Source organism: Crinia signifera, chromosome 1, assembly GCF_055691185.1.
Source record: "Crinia signifera chromosome 1, ASM5569118v1, whole genome shotgun sequence".
Lineage (NCBI taxonomy): Eukaryota > Metazoa > Chordata > Amphibia > Anura > Myobatrachidae > Crinia > Crinia signifera.
In genome coordinates, this window is record NC_139217.1 from 399685414 (window position 1) to 399706298 (window position 20885).

Below are 20885 nucleotides of genomic sequence, written 5' to 3' on the forward strand. Positions count from 1 at the left end.
CCCGACCCGGCATAAAGCCAGGCGGGTGATGTAATCTGGAGGTGAGGCAGCGCAGGGAGATGTCAGCATCTCCCAGCGGTGCCTTTACAGTGCAGTGAACTGGGTGACCCAGGATACCTGTTCACACTGCCTCTGGACCCGCCACCATCCTGTTCAAGACGCGGGATAAAATCCCAGAATGTTGGACTCATGACAATCTCTCAGGACCCTTTCACACTGACCAGTTTCCCTTGTTGTTTTGCGTTCATGTGCATTTACCTGGGAAATATTTGTCAGTGTGAAATGGGTATCAATATTCTCTGTAAAGCGCTGTGGAATATGTGTGCGTTAGAAACTGTTAATAAATAAATAGTAATTGTACAGATATGGAGCTTTATATTTTACTTGTAAATTAAGTGTCCAATCTCCTGTGCCATTGTATCCACTGATAAACTGGCCCTATGTGATGAATAAATAGGTGTTTCTGAACTGGTGAATGCAGTCATTTACTGGTTGGCAGTCAGTACTTATCCATCCATCTTTTTCATTCAAGGTAAATTCACGGGATGTACTGGAGTCAGCAATTTGGCAATCATTTAGGAAATGATGACATCTGCTGGGCAAAACAGTAATAACACATTTTTGTTATGGGGCTTAATGTGCACATGTGATTTATACATATTTTGTATATCACATTTTAACAAAGGTACTGGAACATGATTAAGGTTGTTTTCCGCTGCTTTTCCTCCTCAGCCGAGCGTCCACCACTTCCTATAGGATTTATAGCACATGTCATCTTATTTATAGATGCTTTGATTGCCAAAGACACCAGTGTTCATTGTTCATATTATGTTTGGAGTTGTGTTTGTCCTAGTAAAGGAAAACTGTAGATCTGCACTTTTATAGCAAAGCGATTTAGGTGCTCTCAGAGCATTGTCTGATTTTTTCTCTTTTTGCCGCAGGGAAAAGAAGCTGAAATCTCGGGCCCAGGAGCTGGTCAGCGCCTTAGAAAGACTCACAAAGAGCAGTGAAATCCGACATCAGCAGTCTGCAGAGTTTGTAAATGACTTAAAGAGAGCCAATAGGTCAGTAACGCTCTGTTACCATGGGCGACTCCACTAGACACCTACCCTCCTTACCGGGGCTAGCCACTTCCTCCCATTGCCCTCCACCTCCTTAATTCCAATGCAAAGCATGTGAGGTAATAGCGTTGTCCAGCAGAACCTCAGCAGTGTAAGCTCTCAGGGTCTGATTCTGAAATTACCCAAATGCCAAATGTTTAACCCACATCTCACTGTAAATAAGATTAAACATAATTTTAAAGATTCTTCCTATTTACTTGAAAATAAATAGAACCCTTATTAATAACTGACATCTCTAAGTAACGCTGGGTATTTAGCGCGATGACACAAGCCTATGCTATTTATGTAATATTGGGCATGATTCAAAGTTGAGCAATTACTGTTCATCTGCATATGCGAATTCACATTTCACATGTGGTTCTGTGATGCTGGTCACAGAAAGAGTTATTCGTAAGTTGATTGACAGCCATGGACCGTTTGGGAAGGTTACGGGGAGTGGCGGCAAAAGCTCAGACAACCGCCGAAGCAACTGCAATGGCTCCAGGGTCTTGTTTCTGGGCCCATGCTGCACAACCATAGGGCTACTTTAGTTTGATAATTGCCTGATCTGCAGTATATATTTGCATGGTCTCTGCAGTATCAGCATTTATCTCTCAATCAGGCCTATTGCCAACTTATATAGAAAAGAAAGTAAGGGTAACGTATAGTTATCCTTTCGAGGGGCGCTCGATAAATGAGTTGTATCACACAAGCTGCAGCAGTGTTAAGAGGTTGTCAGCCTCCAATAAGATAGAAAGAAAAAAGGGGGTTTTTGCTGCGCTTTTTTTGAAGTAGATAAATTTATTGAACAAATTATTCTACACAGTTTAAATATATATATATTCTACACAATTTATTAAAACATTAACAATAAAAATGAAAAATAAAAAATGAGGTATATAAGGTGCGTGATTGATTTAGAGAAATTTCTCTTGATTAATTTGCATGCTAAGGTGCAATTAAATAGCAGTATAGTCACCCGTAACCGGTTACCAGGTATAGGTCCGTTCTTCTAGGACAAAGAGAAGTGGGTTTTTGGACTGGGTTGTTAATTCCCCCTTGGCACTTTGTAGATTTGCAGGAGTCCTTTATGGATTTGGCGACAGGTTGTATTCCTGTGAGTTGGCAGTTGGCTGTATGGGGTCAGCAAGCTGGATATGCCTCTCTCTCTTATTGCAGAGGTTCCAAAGGTATGGCTCCAAATTTTCAGCAAATAAAGTGCTAGTGCAGGAAAAATTGTAGGTCCAAGGGTAAATGGTATGGTGACCCAAATGGTTAGCTGCTGGCACCCTTCCACCGACGCGTTTCGCTGTGGTATACACAGCTTTTTCAAAAAGCTGTGTATACCACAGCGAAACGCGTCGGTGGAAGGGTGCCAGCAGCTAACCATTTGGGTCACCATACCATTTACCCTTGGACCTACAATTTTTCCTGCACTAGCACTTTATTTGCTGAAAATTTGGAGCCATACCTTTGGAACCTGGGCAATAAGAGAGAGAGGCATATCCAGCTTGCTGACCCCATACAGCCAACTCACAGGAATACAACCTGTCGCCAAATCCATAAAGGACTCCTGCAAATCTACAAAGTGCCAAGGGGGAATTAACAACCCAGTCCAAGAACCCACTTTTCTTTGTCCTAGAAGAACGGACCTATACCTGGTAACCGGTTACGGGTGACTATACTGCTATTTAATTGCACCTTAGCATGCAAATTAATCAAGAGAAATTTCTATAAATCAATCACGCACCTTATATACCTCATTTTTTATTTTTCATTTTTATTGTTAATGTTTTAATAAATTGTGTAGAATATATATATTTTTAAACTGTGTAGAATAATTTTGTTCAATAAATTTATCTACTTCAAAAAAAGCGCAGCAAAAACCCCCTTTTTTCTTTCTATTGCCAACTTAAGCAATTGAGATGCTTGATGGTAATCCGTAGTAAGGGAAAGTCAAGGAAACCTCTTTAACTGTACACAATTCATGGTCATGTTATGTTTTGGTTTGTTTCATAATATACAACATGTATTGTAGTCTACGTGTGTATCCAAATCGATCTTTAACTGGTAATAAGAGTACTGGTTTAATATCAGTGAGTATTGAGTAATAAGAGCATATGTGCGTCTGATATCTGCCCAGCACCTTCCTTCTGGTACCTGTACAGTAGTAAACACACGATTAGCAATTCCAATGGGACAGAACTTCTCTCCTTTTATAGACGCTGATTGATAAACATTTGTTACCTGTAGTGATTTTGCTGCCCATTTAAGGAGAATAACTGGCAGCTCCTGCTTTGCTGTTTAAACTTGTTGTCTCTTTGTGACCCTGCAGGCTTTTGTTTAGTGATGTGCTTCGATTATAATTTATTTTGTTTTTCTCGAGTAGTAACTTAGTGGCTGCATATGAAAAGGCAAAGAAGAAACACCAGAACAAGCTGAAAAAGCTGGAGTCCCAAATGATGGCAATGGTGGAGAGACACGAGACACAAGTACGGATGCTTAAGCAGAGAATAGCTTTACTAGAAGAGGAGAACTCAAGACCTCACACTAATGAGACATCACTGTGAACCATTGTTTGTGCCATTATAAGCCTGCAATACAGACTGATGGGTTCTCACCTGCATTGCTATCCAGCAGCCTGCTCGTGGGTGTCACTGGATATACAGAACACTCACTCTCCAAGTAAAGACGACACCTTATAATACATAACCATTGGAGCCTAATATGTGGCATGGAGACAAGTTAAATGGAAGTTTAATTCCTCCTTGTGATGTATCTAACACTCTTATATTTGTAAGACACTGATACGTGCCAAAAACCATGTTACGCTTGCACAAGCGGAGAGGCCAAGTTGTGCAGAGTACGCTGAGTGGGGAGGGATGTAAGAAACCAATGTCTCCCAGGAAATGTGCACCTTTCTTCTGTCTCAGAATGATTATGGTCATAATATTTCCGGGGACAGTGCGAGGTGCTGTCCTTAGATCACTACCAGCAAGAAAACAAACCTAGCATTACTAGGGGGCCAATTCTGCAGGGCTCTCCTCCAATACATTACAACGCCGTCTCTGCTCAGCCGGACGGGTGCTAGGTAAAACCATGCCCTACAGCTTTAATACCATAAAATGACCTAATACAGAGGCCGACTGTGTTTCTTAGTACACTGTGACTATAAGTGCTTTGATTTTCCTTTATACGGGAGCTGTCGACCTATATTCATAGCTTATTTTTTTATATGTTGCTTTTAAATATGTACAAGATATTGTGTTACTCAAGGTGTAAGTCAGTCAGTTACTAGTGTGTAGGTGTATTCTCCTGAAACCGCATGTGCAGCCAACCATTGCTTTATCATAGGGTCGGAGAGAAAGAACACAATGACATTGGGTGGTGGTGCCGGTTACAGTACGTCTGTCTTATGATCGGTTTCTTGTGGTAGTACTTTATTCTATCATTATTAGATTCTTTATGGAATCTGAGGCAATACATACATGTGGGGATATGGTCTGATTTAGATGTCCAGCATCAGACATATGGGTGGATAAGTGCAGTGTTTTCACATTGCTTTTCTGGTTATATGACGGACCAGTCTTATTGTTTTGATGTCAGGGTTTATATTGTGCTGTGTCATACATGTGTCCATCATAGTAATCTACTTCCAACAAGTCACACCGGGCAGATCGGGAGTTGTGATGAAATGTGAATGCAGCTGTTCGTGTGGTTCTGTATAGTAACAGACCGCTCTACTCTTACTACTTCTAGCCCACCATGAAGATGAGAGGGGAACTCCTCTGATGCACTTTAAATGTTATTTGATTATGTCTTTAGTTTAGTAAATGTCTCTTGTTCTGGCAATCTGCAAAATCGATGCAGAGGGTGTACATTCCGTCCCCAGGCGATGGCTCCAAGCTAGGACAAGTTCAGTGTTCTCCTAAAATACACAGACTGTTATTGTACACAAAGATGGGAAAATGCCCCAACAGGAATCTGTGGAATACAGAGCAAGGTCACTAGTTTACTGGGATCATAAAGGATAAATACATATTGTAGCATCAGGATAAATACTGGATTATTCCATCACTTACCAGGCATTCTGGGGTAACTGGCAATTGTTCAAAAGCATTTTTAGTGACACTCCGGATGAATATATTCAAATTAAATGCATGAGACATATCATTTCTAAACCGATTCAGTTCTCTTTCATTATATCTGTTTAATGATGAATTACTTACAGTTGTGACCAAATTGCTTCATATTTCCATGACATGGCACGTTCTATGCTGTGAAGTCACCTAGAGTGTGCGATAACACCGGCATGGTGCCTAATAGTAGCCTAAACACATTTGTTAGATTGTTATCAGACATAAGGACCCATGTTCTCAGATCTATACTGCTATGCAGCTATGTGTCTCGTCCGCTTATGGAACAGATAGAGAGGTCCAAAGTCTGACACTGAACAATCCTATGTTACCCAGTTGGGCCATTGATCATGGTCAGCCCATGTGTGGCCAGTTTAACACATTAGTGCACATCGATTCATTCTGACATACGGTGGTCATGTTGTTTAAATGTGTGCTCCATCTTTTGTCAGTGCATAGAAAACATTTTTGGGCACTCAATTTATGTGGAACATTGGAAAGAACACAGCATTGCTTAGAGCAGGCATGTCCAAACTGTGGCCCTCCAGCTGTTGTGAAACTACACATCCCAGCATGCCTTGCCATAGCTTTATCACTCCCTAGTGGAAAAGCTGTGGCAAGGCATGATGGGACTTGTAGTTTTACAACAGCTGGAGAGTGAATGGTTTGGACATGCCTGGCTTACAGGATTTATGCCCCACCATGAAGTGACCACCGAAGCCACCCTGGGTGTAAGAGTTTCTGTTTTTATCCAATTAGAACAGAAGAAAAGCAGTAAGCAGGGAAAGGTAGCAGAACACATCTAAAGATACATCTATTGATGCAACAATTGAGTGAAATTAATATTGTATTTGTTTGTACCCCTATCCTTAAAGACATAATGGCCTTTCTCAGTTGTAGTTTGTTAATCTTGGTTAAAGTTTGCCCAAAAAAACAGTATTTGATGCCAAGATATGGAATTAAATGCATATCGATCAAATACACATTCAATTGTTTCTATTAAAGAAGTGATCCATCACTCGTCTGCTAGATAATATTTTACTTGTGCATTGACTTCAAGAATTATCACCAACTCGATGCTTAACATTCTTGTCCATGGCACACCCCCTAGGGCAGTGATGGCTAACCTTGACACTCCACCTGTTGTTGAACTACACATCCCAGCATGCCCTGCATCAGTTTTACTATTTGGACACGCTAAAACTGATGCAGGGCATACTGGGATGTGTTGTTCAACAACAGCTGGAGTGTCAAGGTTAGCCATCACTGCCTTAGGGTGAAGATCAGGTGTTCTATTTTTAGCATTATCCAGCTATTAGTCAGGCACAAGCTACGACTAACCTGATAGCTACAAACATTTACTCCGAAAGATTAAAAAGAGCTTTGACAAATTGAATTGCAGGCAGTCTGATCTAAGTCAAACAAAAATACCATATGCACCAAGTATGGGCCAGCATGGAACATCCAGCTAGAAGCTGTTGTGGGTCAGTACCCACAACAGGTACAAACGTTTAATAAATCTTCTGTAGACATTAGAAGAGAATTCTCAAATAATCTGCTTTCAAGGAGACTTTGAGGGTTTTAAAATAGTGGTAAATTAATTTTTTAAATATATAAAGTAAAAGTCCCCTCCTTTTGTTCCTATGGAACGAATGGTTCACATTCATTTATATTAATCAATGTTTTGATGTAGAGTTGCCATGCTAGATGTATGCTGCACATTTTTGCATCAATGAACATTTCACAGAAAACTGTTTTTATATTGAAAAATGATTAACTTTATTGTGCAATATCTACTCTGCATACAGTTTTACAAGAACATGAAAATAATAACAATGTCAGGGTTTCTTTGTACAACCTCCATTATGTGTGTAATCTTTAACCAAACCTAATTTTTTTTTACAAGCTTTTGGAAGTTGATGTCGCTATGTATTGTTGTAGTTTAATTACACAGTGGCCTTCATGGGGATTAGTCTATAAAAATGGCCAGATTTACTTAGCTATGGGTTGAGTTGCACAGACTTTATCAAGGGTAAAGGGTGCTCAATTACAATACAATGGGCACCCTTAAAGCAGCTAATTTCTCCACACACCTGCAAAGCAAACTCAACCTGCGGCTAATGAAATATGTCCCTTAAAAAAATAAAAGGGGTAAATGTAGTAATTTTAGCCGTAACTAATTTTTTGTTGTTGTTTCAAAATCACATTATTAAATCATGTAAATTAAAATATATGCTCAAGAAAAGTCATTTATGGAATTAAAGAACAGTTTCAGTTCAAAACAAAAAATGACAAAAACATGACTTTATAAATAAGTGTTCTTAGGTTTTTTTATTTGTAGTATATAACAAAAAGGGGGAATGTTTAGGATTTTTGGCTAGAAAACAGCAAACAAAAATCTACTTACATTTTTTTTTGCAATGATTCCTTTTTTTGTAAATTATTTTAAAGGTTTGCTGTACACTTAAGAAAGAAAACCTTCAGTATTACATTTTTTTTTCTTTTACATTGTATTCTATGTAAAAAATTATGTCAAATATATAACAGCAATGATTAAAAAAAGTGATACAAACTTTATAGAATACAGAATAATTCTTACTCAAAACGTCATACAAAGTTTTTTGTTTTTTTTGGTAAATTCATTATTCATTCGACTCCCATTGTGTAAAAAATACACACACATTTACTGATCTGATCCTTCTGCAAAATGGTATTGAATGTTTACAGTTTTTTAATACATTTTTTAATAAAACATGGGATTAGATTATAAAACTAGCATCTCTTTGAAAAAACATTTTTTTAATTTATCACAATATTTTTATGTGACAAGACCATATTAATCCTTTGAGTGCCAACGTTGCTGTGATAGATGTGCAAAATATCCTCAAAAAAATTCCAGGGTCTTAGTCGAGGAATATGGATCACTTTAGTTATTGCTGATCTGAAGTAAATTCATTGAAGTTAAGTGAAATATTGCGCCCCCCCCTCCCCCCTGTGAGCGACGCTGCCATTTTTAGCGGATTTTTCATATCTCACAGCAACATTGGCACTCAAAGGTTTAAACAATATTGAAATGTGCCAGCGACAAATTTAATTTGAAATTTACATTTTCCTTTCAATTAGTATTAAATACTGTATAGCTAATAGTTAAATGCTGTGATATATATGATGATTTTATATATCACATAATGCAATCCCAGATATTTACCTACAACTCTAATTCTTCTCTTGGCATAACAACACAGTTGATGCAATTATGGATCCAGCAATCTGAATGTGGACTCCTATTGATCTCAATTAATGCCAGCCTTAATGCAACCTGGAACGAATAGTATAACTTCTATGGGGAACACTCATAATGTACATACAAATCTGAATAGATTAAACCCTTTGCTTAGCACAACCAAAATAATGACCACATTACACTATGTTCTAAGCATATTAACTGTCCCGTGTACCATCACTAACTTGTAATAAGAATGCATTGAGATACATGTATTAATGTGGAACTGTTCTGTTGGTTTCTAGGGGATGACTTTTTACTTTTGAAACCCTTTTATATAAGTGAATGAAAAATGTTCAAACGAAACATAGCAGACATTGATTGTTTTACAGATTTACACAAAGTTTTTGATTGTTTTACAGATTTACACATAAAGTTTTTGATTGTTATTTAACATTAACTACTATGTAACTGGTGCACATCTTATAGCAGAAATATTGGACATGAGCAGAGATTATTATTATTATTATTATTCTTATTATAGTAAAGGGCTTTTCACTGTTGCCTCATCTGATTGTTTATCCGAATATTCTCACCTGAGTAGTGAAATGATTCGTTGCATTTTGGGGTACTGCATGGATTTATGCTTTTTGAATCACTTCCTTAATGTGCTATTTTTCTACTGAATTTCCATGTCAACCAACATCAGAATGTAATCAGCCATTGACTATAATGAAGGTTTCATTAACTGTATTGTCTTCTCAATAGACTGGAATCCGCCAACCTTTTTCAATGCCTTCCCCAGTATTCCTGCTTGTGTGAAATGGTCATTGTATGTTAATTTGATACAAAAAAAATTGTAAAAACAAATAAAAAGAAACTTCATTTATTTATACAGATCAATTTATAATATGTTTATTTTACAAATGTTCTTATATTCAGAATAAATACTTCATACGTGGAAATATGTCTTGCGTCATCTTTGAATAAAACAAAACTATAGCCAGTAAAAGGTAGGGGGAGGGACTTGGTTAGTACACATCCATGAAGATAGACAACAAGGAGAGTCATACCGGTATTTATTACTTGCAATAGCAATAATATTAAAAATCATTTAAAAAAGCAAATACACGGGTTATGGCAGTGTTTCCCAAACTGTGTGCCGTGAGGTGCCTTGTGGTGGTGATCCAGGACCAATTAAAAATGTTTTATGTCACTGTGACAGGCGAGCCAGTGTTTGTGGCTTCCCACTGTAAAATATGTGGACAAACAAACAAATCTTGTCCCTCATCGCATAATTGAACATAGGAATGACATATACACACATTTTACTTATGTATTTATTTGGAAAACAATAATACATTAAGAAACTGTTGTGCTAGGGGTGCTGTGAAAAAGATTCTAGGGCACCTTGATTCACAAAGTTTGGGAAGCATTGGGGTATGGGTTTATATTAATGAAGCTACTTTATTTTATTAAGATAATATCAGAGATTTAAAAAATATTATTGTCTGGTACGGAGTGGAATAAATGGCCATATATAAAATGAATGACTTCCTTTCCATTGTATTTAACAAAAAGTTTTTATTTTTTTAAGTCTTTCTAAGAGACTGCTACTGAGTCCTGGTTGCCTGGTCAGGTAACCCACTGAACTACAGATAATGGGTTTTTTTCCTCCCAGAAAGGGCCCAAGACCAGTGTTAATCATCTCTAAATAGAGGAGGATATACTCCTCTCACCTTTTTTTTTGCTGTCAAAATTATAAAATTAAACATAATAGGCATACAAGAATGTATACGGGAATCTTTGCAAACACTCATCTCTGTCCCAATGTCATGCTTTTGCAGAATGATATTGCTCAAAGATCAAACCAAAATAATTCCATGTACCATGTTTATGTCCATATTTTCTTCTTTAATACCTACTCTCTGCTTCCCCTTTCATCCGCACCACCTTTCTTTCTCACGGGATGACCTCCTTCTTAATGATTATCGTTACAGGTAAGAGAAATTAAGCAAAAAAAACATGCCACAACATATGATTGTCGTCACTGATCTTATTATTAATGAACAGGGCCTCCTCCACCTGAGAAATGGTCTAAATCTCTCCACACACTGTGGGCAGCTGTTGCCTTTATGTAAGAGAAACCATTTAGACATTAAAGATTAAGCAATCTGGGACTATTTACACTAGAGAAGAGACGTTTAAGAGGGGACATGCTCAATATGTATAAATACATTAAGGGCCAATATAAGGAACTGTCAAACACCCTTTTTTATACTAGAAACTAATCTAGGGCGTGAGGGCACGAGTTTAGATTAGAAGAAAAAATATTTTGTTCATCTAGAACAGGGGTGTCAAACACAAGGCCCGCGGGCCAAATCCGGCCCACCAGACCTCTTCATGTGGCCTGTTCACCTTTTATTCTCGATTTTTTTTTTTTTTAAACAAGAAAGCCGCCTCTTCAGCGCATGCGCGGCAGCCTACAAGCCAGAGAACGTCTGCCCTCTAGCGCAGTGCCACCGGTCGTCAACCCATCCTCCGCTCCCACCTGCTGTATAGGAGCCAGAGAGAGGAAAGAGCAGGTCCGTCGTGGTGAATGGTGCTGCTGCTGCTGTGCGCTCCAGGTCACTTACTGCTGAGTGTGCACTGCACAGTGACCGGGAGCACGCTGCCCCCACTCCTGGATAGATAGTGCGAGGAGCGCTACTCACAGGAGGGAGGAGGAAATGCTCCTGTGTGAGAGCGCAGCTGTGTCCTTGGTGGTGGAGCAGCTCAGACTGGAGTGGACGCATCAGAGCGGGTAAGTGTCAAACTCTCTGCCTGTGTGTGTGTGTGCGCGCGCACTGGCACATTGCAGCCCATCATTAGATGCTGTGTCCCATGATAATAAGAAGGCCATATGCCCTAAGACTGAGTGCTGCCCCCTTGTGCAGGCAGCGTGTGCCCTAATGCACTGCAGTTCACAGCACTAGCAGGAGGGAAATGCTACTGCTGAGTATACAATAATTGAATGCAGTGACAATAATTTATGATAATAAAGAGTGGACACATAGTCCTACAGATACAACCGGCCCTTTGAGGGTGACCAAACTGCTGATGTGGCCCCCGATGAATTTGAGTTTGACACCCCTGATCTAGAAGAAAACATTTCTTTACACTCAGCACAGTCAAACTTTGGAACTCTCTTCCTGAAGAAGTGGTGTCGGCAGATACTATAAATACGTTTAAAATAAGGTTGGATAAACAGTTATTCGTACCTGTGGATGTTTTTAACCAATAAGTAACATAATCTGTCTTTAAAATATCACAACATACTATACAACAAGGGATAAACTATTATAAACATAGGTTGAACTAGATGGAGGCAAGTCTTTATTCAGCCTCACCTACTATGTAACTATGTAACCTTAACCCCTAGAACCCCCCAACCATCATCCTTCTTTCATCATCATGTGTAAGGGAAATCTAAGGGTGTTGCCATTTTTTTTTTGTATAATCAGTTTTTATTGAGTTTTACACGCACAAGAAGCATACAATTGTCGTAAACATCATCATAATCAAGACAAATTTAAAGAACAAAAGATTTACAAGTCTTTACATAGATCAAGTAACTACGTTTGATTAGAAATGCATACCGCACAATCGAACTCACATAAAAATGAAGTAGAGGAAAGGAGAAAGAAGAGAAGATGGGCGTGGGAGGGGGAGATCATCTCTTTGTAAATGTTCTAGGCTCAGTTAGATACCTCTCTTTTCCTTTTCCCTTCTTTCTTCTTATTTTCTCTCCTGCTGGATCAGTCCGTGGATGGGTTGGTGGTGGGCTGTTGTTCTTTGATTTACATTTTAGGTTGTTACTATGTTTCAGGTAACTCCTTTTTCTTTTTTTCTTTTAATTATATGTGATGTTTCTACTTTTCCATGTGTCATTTACTCTCTATATTTAAGTTGCTAGTTTCATTCAATTGACAGTGGAGTTACCATGTTTTCTCAGTTTATTTTGGAAAAGTTTTGAAAATTGTGGATTGTTCCTCATTAATGCCTTCATTCCATGTACCTATTTGCTGGAATCACCCCAAATTGCATAGTGTATGGGGGCCTTAACTCAAAACTTAAATGTCTGCCCTGTTTCCACCAACACAGAAACCATACCTCTTTATTGGGGTGTGGTACAGGGGTCCGACAGTCGGGATCCCGACTGGCCGGACCCAGACAGCATGGTGAGCGCAACTAAGCCCCTTGCGGGCTCGCTACGCAAGCCTTCTATTCTCCCTCTATGGGGGTCGTGGACCCCCACGAGGGAAAACAGCCGGTGGCCGTCGGGAACCCGGCTGTCTGTGTTTTGACAACAGGTCCCAAGCAATGCGTGGAGCTGTGCACATCGCACCAGACACTACGAGTCGCCCCGTCTGGAGAAACAATCTGTGATATTGCCTCTAGCAAATGGACGACATGCGCTATATCACATGCAATCTTGCCACCTAGGAATGTCCTGGGCGGCTGAAGGGAGCATTGTGTTAGACTACTCCAAGGGGACAATGTATAGGGGACTTTAGGTCATGATCTGAACTCCTCTACATGCCTTGTTCTGCATTGTAATTAGCCAACTCCCTCTGCCCCTGCACCCCTAACATCATGTCGTGTGTTATATATGGCATTTTATTAGTTCAGGTTATATATATTTCATACACATAAGTGAAGATGTAGTATTACATTTAAGGCATATATTATGTATATGCTATTTTTAGTTTATATATTTTAGAATGCAATACAGCCATACATTGTCAATAGTGCCACAAATTAGTTTAATAATGTTAATAGTCCTCTTAGTGAGTCACTTTTTGCACCGCTACATTACATAAGTAGTTTGAATGCCTCCAGCCCTTAAATGCACGATGGGCTATGATTATCTTGGAACTTCAGATTTGCCAGAGCTTTGTTTACCTATATTGTGAGTTGGGGAACAGCTTTCCATCTGCCCATTTCATCCATTTCATCCATCTCTCTCTCATTATATAAATTTAAATGGTTTTACAGAGTATTTTTTCTTTTCACGGAGAACAAATATACATACATACATCCATACTCTTGATTATTTGCCTTACATTACCCTGAAATTGAAAGCTTTTTGGAATGTGGGAAAGTGCAAATGACCAGGTATGAATAGCTTGATAAGAAACCTTCTAGGAAACAGTAGAATAATGACATTTAATGTTTTTCACCAATAGATATGGCATAGTATGTTTAGCCATTTCAACATTTTGTCCTTTATCCACACATCCCAGCCACTGTAAATGGCTTTTTTTTATTATTAATACAGGTTGAGTATCCATAGTTTCGAGAATGTGTTTTTTTTATTGTAAAAGCACTACTAAGGACATCTGTAACTGGCACTACTAAGGACATGATATGTAATTGGAACTAAATTTGTACAAGAAAATGATTGCTTGGCATTCAAATTCAGTACCTGAAATAGGACAAAAACTTTGTTTAATGCAAAGTAATGAAACAAAGTACAAATAAATTATATTTGTGTGTATTTCAAGTGTTTGATGTGTGTATATATATACACACACACACACACACCATAAATGCAAGATACCTCAAAATACCTCATTGAAATATAAACATATTCCGAAATACAGAATAATCCTTTATCCAAACTTCTGGTCCAGAGCATTTTGAATAAGTGATGCTCAACCTGTAGTAATAATGTAAAGCACTCCAAATAACCTCATTTAACCCTTTGGGCAGTATTCAATGATAAATTACGCGATGTGCAGCGAATCCGGGTTTAGGATTCGCAGGCCAGCGCTCCCTGTCACCCTATTCGCTGCCCCTGACGGCGAATTTTAACCCCTGCAGCACAAGCTGCCCTACTGGGAGAGTTGGCAGGGGACATGGGTAGGGAGCCACTGCACTGCTCCCGCTCATGCATATATAATGAGCGGGAGCAGTGTGCAGTGAATATCTAGTGAGTGGCTCCCGGCCCCCTGCTGGCGAATGTGTAAAAAAAAAAAAAATGTAAACATTATATATTCAAGTGCTCCAAAATGTGTAGTCAAAAAACAGATGTCAAAGTTAAACTAAAGTTTCACACACACAACACAAAGCCCACTGCATCATCTTATTAAGCTTTATTTGGTTTAGAAAATAATCACACATGGTTAAATTTCCAAAGATATTAACATGTGGCATAGTCTATTAAAGAAGTAGAACATCATTATGATTGTCAAAAAGCTATTCTACAACTATGTAAGAGAAATGCAAGAGACCAGTACCATGGGTAAGGCAACTTTATATAGACACGCTTAAGGTTTCTTACTGAACATTCCACAATAAACCCCAGAATATAATGTATTATCGTTCATTTCACAGTTATAGGAGAGTCCGCTGGGTATCTGGAATAGCTGCCTGGCCCTAAGTGGCTCCCCAAGTACGTTACTACAGCTAGGTAGGTGCTTTGTCTGTATGGGATATACATTTATTGAATAACAATTCAGATGAGGACTCTTAATATTATTTGTCTATCATAAAAGAGCTACTGATCCCAAGCTAAGATATGTAATGGTCATAGCGAGGACAGGAGCCTCTGCTATAAGGACGGGGACAGCACGTTGCTGGGTGAACACAAATACCCCCGGCACAATCACCACTTCAATATCAGCAATAAGCTCCCGAAACTCAGCAGTGAACAATACGACACAGAATTAATAGGCCAGCGAACATACACATGGCCTTGTATTTGGGGCGTGTATGTTAGGGTTAGTGGTCCTTTAATGCGGATACTGTAGTTAAAAAGGTTAGCTGCATTTAATGTATCTGATAGGTAAAGCCGGGAGTGTGTTACATTGTGTACAGGGGGATTTCTCACTTGAGCCATCAAAGTTGTAGAGTAAAGATGATCCATAACATTAACCACACTGACTTTCCTATCCAGTCCGAGTCAGTTCCACACACACAGGGAGATCAGCAGTTACATTTATTTATTAAGCACCAATACATCATAGAATACAGACTCCCATCAGTGCCTGCTCCAAGGGAGCTTACAGTCTAATTCTCTACCACAGAGATACATACATCCGGGTTATTTTCACCAGGAGCTGACTAACCAGCCAGTTTGGAATCCATCTGACCATTGGAAGAGACCAATGAAATCATGTTGTCCCCCGTTTTGTACTGAACTGTTGGTGTACATGCTAGGTATCCTAGTGTTCATTCTAGCAGCCACCATCTTTTAAAACCCATGCAGTTCCTCTGTCCTGGCTGGGGTGTCGCTGTCTGCTGTAGTGCTTCTAGCACAGTGTGGTCTGTAGATCCGCATTGATATGCAGCACTGATATGCAAACCAGACCCAGAGGAACTGGGTTTTCAAAGATGGTGCTAGAATGAACACTAGTATCCCAATGATTCTAGATTGCCTTTTCTTGATGTGTTACATAATGCATTACAGAATCTGCAATTCAGTGCTAGAAAGAACTGTGTAAATCAAATGTGTGCATCCATTACAGCCAGATACACAGGTGGCCCTGCTAAAGGCAGCAGTACATGTTAGCTCAAACATACAGACACTGCTACTGCAACATGACAAATGCCCCAGGCTAAAGACACAATAGTGGGGCAGGAAATAAACATAAAGGGTTATCCAATTAGCTCCAATAAAATGGTCAGTTTTCACAATTGTTCTTGTTTCACCAATATTTTTTATACAGGCTATACCATGTCGCCAGTAAAAAAGTAATTCTCATGAATACACAAAAGGTTCAATGTAACCTGTGTGTTTTTGTCAGCACAGCCCTGTTTTTGCAGGAAACATTGTTGCTTTGGGGGATTTAGTTTCACCTGCTGAGGCGTATCTGTCAAACAATTACCAGTAGTCAATAGGTGCCGATAATTGGATACCTCAATACTGTAAATAGACAGAATTAGTGTAACGTGCCCACTGCAAACAGTTGTATAACAATGGTGCATAAATCAGAATGCAGGTATGTTCCAACTACTGCAATGTGGTATGTATAGTGTAATGATATTCTCAAATAGAGTTATTGCAGCCAAGAACAAATAAAACAAGCACATGATACAAAAATAATACAGACTCCGGCCCTCAGTCTCACCATGTTGTATAGGAAACAGAAGCCTATAGATCAGTTACTTTGCTACACTTCCAGTGTTCCAAAAACAAGTGTAAGAATCCTCCTCTATAGATAAGCATTGCGCAAGGGCAGCCATGATTTCTGAGGTGGTGGGAAAATCACCCCTTAGCCCTATAATGAGAGTGACTAGAGGTGCTTAAAGTGCACATGCACCATGCTGAGCATTGATTGGTTGGCTAATCCAAAAACCATACATACATACATACATAATTCCGACAGACTAAGTAATATTACCCAGACATCACTCCATGCGCAAATTCTAATAATCAGGTTTTGGGCTGATAGGGCTTTGGTTGGAGATTCCAATGATTTTAATAAATCAATTTGTTGCCCTTGGGGCCATGTAATCTCTTACCTTCATTCCAATGATAAACCCACAAATACAAAAATTGACCACTTACAGTGACAATGTGGCCACGTGTGGACAACCTAAAAGGGTCGTATTCTGAAAAAATGTAATCCGATTGAAATGCATGGGCCAAACATCACAATGTACTGTCACAGCTCTCCTCCCTGTAGGGAAGATGTATTACAGCAGTACTGATGGTGTTGCTATAGTTCGTCCTCACCTGTTTATCTAGGCACTACTGATGATGTGCATTAACATCTCGGCTGCCAGAATGGGAGGGGGGAAATAACCCGATAAGCCCAGTGATTTCTATCTTTATATAATGAAACTCCTGTAAAAATGAAAGAATAAACTATAAATCTAGATTTCTATTCTAAGACAGACATTCACGACATGCATCTGTAGCAACAAGCTTTTAGATTACAAGGAACTGTAAAGATAATGAGCCAGAAAATACTATACATATTCTAGTTTTATGTGAGGGGTATTGTAGAGTTTAGGAGCATGGCAGCCAAATCCAGGACTCCAATAGCTCTCAATGAGCCTGAGGACATACACCCGCCCACTGAGGACATACACCCGCCCACTGAGGACATACACCCGCCCACTGAGGACACACACACGCCCACTGATATCCGCCCAGGCCAGCTCTGATTTAGCAGGTGGAGTAATGCAAAACTACAAAAACCCGTTTTATTCATGTTACATTGGTAAAACCCATTGTATTCCAAGATGTGACAAATGTAAATGACCAACTATCGGTCATTGAAGCTTAAGTATATACAGTAAACAAAAAGTTATCTGGGTGACTGGTCAGTGTCTAGCTAGATAGTCAATAGGTCGACATAAGACAAAGGTCGGCAAATGAAAAGGTTGGCATGATTTTTCCAGGACTTTTCACTCTGATTGGGAATGGAAAAGTGTGCCAAGCATGCAAGCCATGTGAGGGTACACACTAAACTAATTGGGCATTCATGTGTTCAGGTGTCGACATGGACACCCAGAAATTGTGAAAAATTAATGATAATGACATTTTCAGGTGTCGCCCATTTCCACATCAACTTTTTGTGTGTCGATCTACTGTTCAGCCCTTTAATCGGAAACCAAATAAAAAGGTTGTTTATACATAGCAATCCTGTTGTATATCACTGCTGATACAGGGACAGATGTCCCATCCTTGTCAGGTGGCAGCAGGCACTACTGGGTGTTAAACGTTTGGTCTACAACAACTAGGTCGACAGGCAGCAAGGTCGATATGGGTCAAGGTCGCCCCAAGCATTGGGTTTTTCATTGTTTTCTTACCCAAATGTCAACACAGTCGACATGGATACAGTTTGAAGTGCACTGCTTCACTCGCTATGCTTCGGGCACGGTGCCTCGCTACGCTCAGCACACTATTTTATTCTCCCATCGCGCCCTAGTGGATGGTAGGGCATGAAATACTGCTTGTTGGCACGTCAGCTCAAAAAAAAACCTGTGAAAAACCCCATGTCGACCTTTTGACTGTCGACCTTGCCCATGTCGACCTAATGCTCGTGTTGGCCTAAACCCATGTCGACCTTGTTGCCTGTCGACCTAGTTGCTGTAGACCTAATGAGCGTATCCTGCACTACTATCCCTTAAGCGCTACCGCACCAGGTATACAGATAACAGATTGCCATTTCTTAGTTCAGCTTTGAATCTGCAACTGGCACAAAACTTTGGACAGCAAACGTTCCGTATTAATTTCGTAATTAACCAAGAACAGGAGGTGTCAGTATTGCACATTATCTGGTTTCTTTGGTTTAAATTTTTGGTACTTGTTTCCTATCTGGGCGCCCACGATTTTAATCGCGGGCATCGGGGGTAAAATCGGGGCCATCGCGGCCGATACAAAAATCGGGTGCGATGGGCCAGACACGATGCCCGCGATTTTCCCATAGAGAACAATGTTAAATGCCTCAATTTACCCGCGATGACCGCGATTTACCATAGGAAACAATGTTAAATGGATAAATTTACCCAAATCAGCATAGGAACAATAGTAAAAGGGCCAAAAACACCCCTGAACATTGAAATGTCCCCCCAAAAGTAGTTGACGCCACCCCGCCATCAACGTGAACCCGAAGCGTGGCGAGCGCAGCGAGCCCGCGAGGGGCGGCGGTACGCGTCCTCCGACCTTTTCATGCCCTACTATCCACTAGGGCGTTGAGTGAGAATAGAATAGTGTGGCGAGCGTAGCGAGCCACCGAGCCCGAAGCGTGGCGAGCGCAGCGTGGCGAGCGCAGCGATACCTTCACAGGTAAACGCGTCCCTTCACGGGCTTCCCAGGTGTCCGCGTCGCCATGGACACCTGGGAAGCCCGCGAGGGGACGCGTATAACTGAAGGTATCCGCGTCCCCTCGCCACGCTTCGGGCTCGGTGGCTCGCTACACTATTCTATTCTCACTCCACGCCCTAGTGGATAGTAGGGCATGAAAAGGTCGGAGGACGCGTACCGCCGCCCCTCGCGGGCGCGCTGCGCTCGCCACGCTTCGGGTTCACGTTGATGGCGGGGTGGCGTCAACTACTTTTGGGGGGACATTTCTATGTTCAGGGGGTTTTTTGCCCCATTTCCCATTGTTCCCTATGATAATTTGGGGAAATTGATCCATTTAACATTGTTTCCTATGGTAAATCGCGGTCATCGCGGGTCAATTGGGACATTTAACATTGGTCCCTATGTAAAATCGCGGTAATCGCGTCGGTCGCATCGCGTGTCATTATAATGACATGCGATGTACCCGCGATGGCCGTGATGGGCGCCCAGATAGGAAACAAGTACCAAATTTTTTTTTTATTCTAATGTGCAATATGTACATAGTATTTTATTAATAGTTGGAAACTGAGCCCATAATGTTTTGAAGCATCTCTCTGTGCAGTCAGAGCGAGTATAGTCTATCTATCATATACAACACTCCAACTACTTCTGCTGATGAGACCCCTCACCAGCCAGCCAGCATTGTTCTGTAAGTGTTCTGTGGTGGGTGGGAATAGAAGTAGAAAACATGGTACTGGAAATGCAGTTTGCAGCACATATCTGTCTGCGCACCAACAAGCCGGGGCTTTCTCGTTGAAGTTGCTCATAGTCACCCACAGACTAACCACGGGTCTCCGTGTGGAAAATAAGCTAGCACGACATTCATATACTGTAATGATGAACATACAAACAAATATGGTTTTATATTATGGGACAAACCAAAAACAATATATAGCTATTACTGCATTTTCAGGCAAATGACAGAAGTTTAGCGCTCTTTACACGGACCACGACACAACGTACAACCGGGCAGCAGTCTTACACTTTGCCCTCACATTAGAATGGCAGCAACGCTTCCATTACCACCTCTCCCTCACTTTCCCGGAGTATAGTGTACTGAGGATGTGACTGGTGCCACTGTGCGTCGCTGTGTAATATAACACATATGAATGCTGCGGGCGATGCAGAAACAGATGTAAAGCGCTGGCAAAGGTTTGCCAGAAAGTGCCTGTACAGATCTATTGGCTTCATTCATTTTGGGGCCATCAGTGCATTTAATATGATCTAGGAACAATCACAAGAAGCCTCCGCACGTCTATATGTGTCCCAATCTGAGACGGGGCATTATTCTCAGTGCTGTACGGACACTAGTACACCATACAGAATGTGTATACAATCATCAGAAAGTTAATAGTGAGCATGATTTAAATGAACACAAACATAATAATATGTCTATACAATCACAGCGCACAATGTTAATGCACACTGCTAAGTATTGCACTCCTGTCACTGCAGTATATACCAGGTACTGACATAATAATATGTCTATACAATCACAGCGCACAATGTTAATGCACACTGCTAAGTATTGCACTCCTGTCACTGCAGTATATACCAGGTACTGACATAATAATATGTCTATACAA

At 40.3% G+C, this 20885-nt stretch overlaps 1 protein-coding gene and 1 long non-coding RNA gene across 4 annotated transcripts in view; one reads left to right on the top strand and one right to left on the bottom strand.

Annotated features, from left to right (window-relative positions):
• MCC (MCC regulator of Wnt signaling pathway) overlaps positions 1-6418 on the top strand; it is a 304884-nt gene extending 298466 nt beyond the window's left edge. For all 3 annotated transcript variants that reach the window (XM_083151650.1, XM_083151651.1, XM_083151653.1), the window contains 2 exons: positions 942-1064; positions 3490-6418. In XM_083151650.1, coding sequence (XP_083007776.1) covers positions 942-1064; positions 3490-3670 — 304 coding nt within the window. In that variant the 3' untranslated portion in view covers positions 3671-6418. The remainder of the gene's footprint in view (positions 1-941; positions 1065-3489) is intronic.
• An 8163-nt stretch (positions 6419-14581) lies between these two features.
• Positions 14582-19034, bottom strand: LOC146015344 (uncharacterized). The gene is made up of 2 exons (XR_014448273.1): positions 18700-19034; positions 14582-18528 (listed from the first exon to the last, which is right to left on the bottom strand). It is a non-coding gene; the product is annotated as an uncharacterized LOC146015344 (long non-coding RNA).
• Positions 19035-20885: the final 1851 nt, after the last annotated feature.